Source organism: Poecilia formosa, unplaced genomic scaffold, assembly GCF_000485575.1.
Source record: "Poecilia formosa unplaced genomic scaffold, Poecilia_formosa-5.1.2 Scaffold337, whole genome shotgun sequence".
Taxonomy (NCBI): Eukaryota; Metazoa; Chordata; class Actinopteri; order Cyprinodontiformes; family Poeciliidae; genus Poecilia; species Poecilia formosa.
In genome coordinates, this window is record NW_006800276.1 from 423,527 (window position 1) to 427,738 (window position 4,212).

A 4,212-nucleotide genomic window follows, 5' to 3' on the forward strand; every position below is an offset into this window, starting at 1 on the left:
AAACTGGTTTCAGATTTAGTTTTAAACTGGTTTCAGATTTAGTTTTAAACTGGTTTCAGATTGGTTTTGGACTTGGATCTGTACTATGTTCACACTGTTGGGACGGGTTTGCGTTGCTTTCAGACTGGTTTGGAACTGGTTCCTGATCTTTGTCTCAGCCTGGGTCACTGAGGCAGAAAACTCCGGTCAGAGTTTCTGGACGTTTGGACCCGATCTTCTCCTAATGACTGACATCCTGGCCTCTGTCTGACCTCTGTGTGACCTCTGACCTCTGTGTGACCTCAGATCTGGTGGCTGGACTCGGAGCTGACCTGCGGTCAGTCCCGTCCTCTGGTCTTCACTCAGGGACACTCGGTGTGTAATCGCTCCTTCTTCCCGTGTTTCGACACGCCGGCGGTGAAGAGCACCTACTCCGCCTCCATCCGGGTGAGTTCTGTTCGGTTCTGTTCTGTTGGGACGGGTCCGGTCAGCGAAGTGAGGCGTGTCGGTTGGGGAAGACGTGTTAAAAACAAAATGGAACTTCCTGCTCAGGTTCCGGACGGCGTGACGGTTCTGATGAGCGCGTCCCGGAGCTCTTACTCCAAACTGGACCGGATCTTCCAGTTCTCCATGGAGTTCCCGGTCCCGTCCTACCTGGTGGCGCTGGTGGCTGGAGAGCTCCAGCACATGGACATCGGGCCCAGGTCAGAGGTCACCTGGACGCTACTGAGCACCGAGTAAAACAGTGGAAAATATTCCAAATGTTTAAATTTATTCTCAACTCAGTGAATTTAAATTTTGTCAATTTTTAATATTTTTTCTGGGGGGGGTGTTTCATCAAATTTAGATAATCATCAGATATTCATTATAAACATATTCAAGTACTTAAAAAATGAATAGACAACAAATTCGGTATTTTTGTCTCTTATTTTCAAAAGTGAAACTCATAAATTTGTCATGCTTAGTAAAATATTATAAATTGTAATATCTTGTAATTTTGATTATTCTGGCCTCAAGAAAAACAATATTTGAAAAATGTATTGTGTAAAAGATAAATATTGGAAAGTAATGACCTCCCACACTAATCAGTTGAATAAGTCCAAACATTGGTGAGTTCATGTTAAACTAATAGCGACACTAATCTTTAGCTTAGCATTTATGCTAACAAGGAAACATTTAGCACAGTTAGCTTCTCCTAAATACATGTTTCTAGATAAAATCTAAACTTTTAATTTAATCTAAATTTACCAAAAAATCATGTTAACATTCTCAAAGTCAAGCTAGCATAGCTTCCATTTCTGTTGTGTTTCTTAGTTGTAACTTTTTCCTGACAATATCTGGTTGTCTTGGTGTGGAAAGCACTGTGTTGCTTTTCCTTTTATATGTAAAGGTTACATTTAATATTTAGTGCATTATGTCAACAACTTTTTAGCTAAAGTGAATGCTAATAATCTGTAGCCAGAGTTCTTTTTTTCTCCTCCAGCAGGAAGTCGGGGTAAAAACGTTTTTTTTACTTCCTCTGTCTGCAGGAGTCGTGTTTGGGCGGAGCCTTGCCTGCTGTCCTGCGCCGTGAAGAAGCTAGGGGGCAGCGTGGAGCGCTGGCTGGGCGTGGCAGAGGACCTGTTTGGACCGTACCTGTGGGGCAGGTAAGTCTGAAACCCAACGGACACAAACGTCGACTTGACAGCAGGGGGCGCCGGGCTCAGAGGGGGAGAGTATCCAAACATTAGACTCAGTTAAAATTAGAAATACTTAAACATATTTTTACTCAAGTAAAAGTAAAAAGTATTTGGCAAAATATCTAATGAATTACTGATTACCTGATCAAATTCTCAATTAATATTGAAAAATTACATGATCAGACGGACCTAAATATAAAGTTAAGCAGAAATTTAGGTATTTTAAGGACCAAATGGCAATAATTGTATCCATCCATCCATTTCCTAACGTCCTTGTCCCAGGTGTGGTCAGGAGAAACTTCTGCCTCTCCAGCGAACATTTTGGGCGAGAGGCGGGGTCACCTGGACAGGTCGCCAGTCTGTCGCAGGACAAACAACCATGGACACTCACACACACCTAGGGAGAATTTAGAGAAACCAATCAACCTGACAGTCATGTGTTTGGACTGTGGGAGGAAGCTGGAGTACCCAGAGAGAACCCAGCATGCACAGGGAGAACATGCAGACTCCATGCAGAGAGACCCCTGTGCAACCCCACAATAATTCACGTAACAAAAAAATAACAAAATCAGGCAATTTTTTTTCCAAATCAGTTTCTTTCACTAAAGACTAATTAAACTTTAACACAAACTGCAGGTGTGAGTCTGCGTTTGGTTAAAACATGTTTTACATTCAGTGGGTCGAAAATTTTACTCAAGTAAAAGTAAAAACACTCCTAAAAGTAAATTTTTTTCAAAAAAGTTTCTCGGGTAAAGGTAACTGAGTAAATGTAACTAGTTGCTACCGAACTCTGCAGGTGCGACATCGTCTTCCTGCCGCCTTCCTTCCCCATCGTTGCCATGGAGAACCCGTGCCTCACCTTCATCATCGCCTCCATCCTGGAGAGCAGCGAGTTCCTGCTGATCGACGTCATCCATGAGATCGCACACGGCTGGTTCGGAAACGCCGTCACCAACGCCACCTGGGAGGAGATGTGGCTGAGCGAAGGCCTGGCCACGTACGCGCAGCGCCGCATCACCACCGAGGCGTACGGTGAGGCCACGCCCACCACATCTACTCAGTCTGGTTCTACGCTTTATTTCACATTACATTTAAAAATCCTGATTGCACTTTCTGAACCATTTGAAGGTTTGTTGGAGTTTATTTTTCTCAGTTGCACTTTATTATTTATTTTTACTGCTGAGTGAACAGATTAAAGTTGTTTTTACATGCTTGACCAAACTATTGGTGTATTTAAGTTATCAAATAAATCTGTATTTTATTGCATTTATGTCAGGGTCTGACGCAACAAATTTTATCGGACGATAAATTGACCCAGAAGTTATTGCAATAAACGATAATATTATTGTTTTGAGACCATTTTAAACTAATATAATGATAATCCAATAACTCATTCTCAAAGATCGATAAACTTTAAATTCTAATGAGCATTTAACATTGAAACTGGAAGACATTTTAAATTTTTAAATAAATAAATAACAAATAAAATGAAGTTTCTGTAAACAGAGACTTTAAAAAAGGTTTAGTTGAGACCAAAACACCAAACACAGCAGTTTGACCTCAGTCACATGAAGTAAGTCTAAATTTTGCTATAATTGTTTTTTTCTTGGGATGATAAAAATTGAAGATTTTATCATCCAGGTTTTGATCTAGAAATGAGACAAAAATGAAAATCATGCAAATAGAAATGTTTGAGCTCACTTTATAATACAGCTAATGGATAATTATCATGTGACGTCACACTTCCATGACCTCTGTAACCGACAGCCATCTTGATAGGCAGTTACTATGACAACAATAAACAATTTATTAACAATATCAGTACATTAAAGCTATTGGAGTACTCCACCCGCCTCTGATATTTATATTAAGATAAATATAAGTGATATTTACTGCAGTACTTACTACCCAACTAGTTAAAGTAACTTAACTAATGTAGCTTTTATCTGCTAGCTAGACGGACATGTAGCCTACGTGTTTGTTGCTACATGTTCTTACTCTGCCAGTCACCAGAACTTCGTCATTCACACCAAGAGTTCGTTCGTCCTTTACAAATTAAACACTGATTGTCTGCATCCATGTGAAGCTCTTCTTGTTCACTGAACCATAACGGGAGATCGGAGGCAGCTTGTCCACATCGTCTGACATCTTTTCCTTCCCCGTCTCATACGGGTCGATCCCAACAGCAGCCATTTTGTTCTGGTATCGTTCTCTCACACATTGACTAAGAATCCACACATTTTCTTATCGTTGGTATCGAAGCCATGGGTCCGCTGTGCTTTGTGCTGCGCTGCCCTACCAAGATGGCACGGATCACTTCCGGATTTATTGTGACAGGCGTGTTTATGTCTGTGTCTAAAATGAGAAACGTTTTATCACCATTCAGATGTTTTTCTGTATCTGATCCATATCAAACCTCAGATATCAGAAGTGAAATCAGTTCAAGGCAGGGCTTCACCAGGGGTCATCAGGGGTCATCAGGGATTATCAGAGGTCACCAGGGGTCGTCAGGGGTCATCAGGGATTATCAGAGGTCACCAGGGGTCGTCAGGGG

At 41.3% G+C, this 4,212-nt stretch overlaps 1 protein-coding gene across 1 annotated transcript in view; it reads left to right on the top strand.

Annotated features, from left to right (window-relative positions):
* The window catches only part of rnpepl1 (arginyl aminopeptidase like 1), a 10,402-nt gene that overhangs the window by 2,256 nt on the left and 3,934 nt on the right, over positions 1-4,212 (top strand). Inside the window, exons 2-5 of the mRNA XM_016661584.1 lie at positions 286-426; positions 532-683; positions 1,509-1,625; positions 2,455-2,812. Coding sequence (XP_016517070.1) covers positions 286-426; positions 532-683; positions 1,509-1,625; positions 2,455-2,812 — 768 coding nt within the window. The remainder of the gene's footprint in view (positions 1-285; positions 427-531; positions 684-1,508; positions 1,626-2,454; positions 2,813-4,212) is intronic.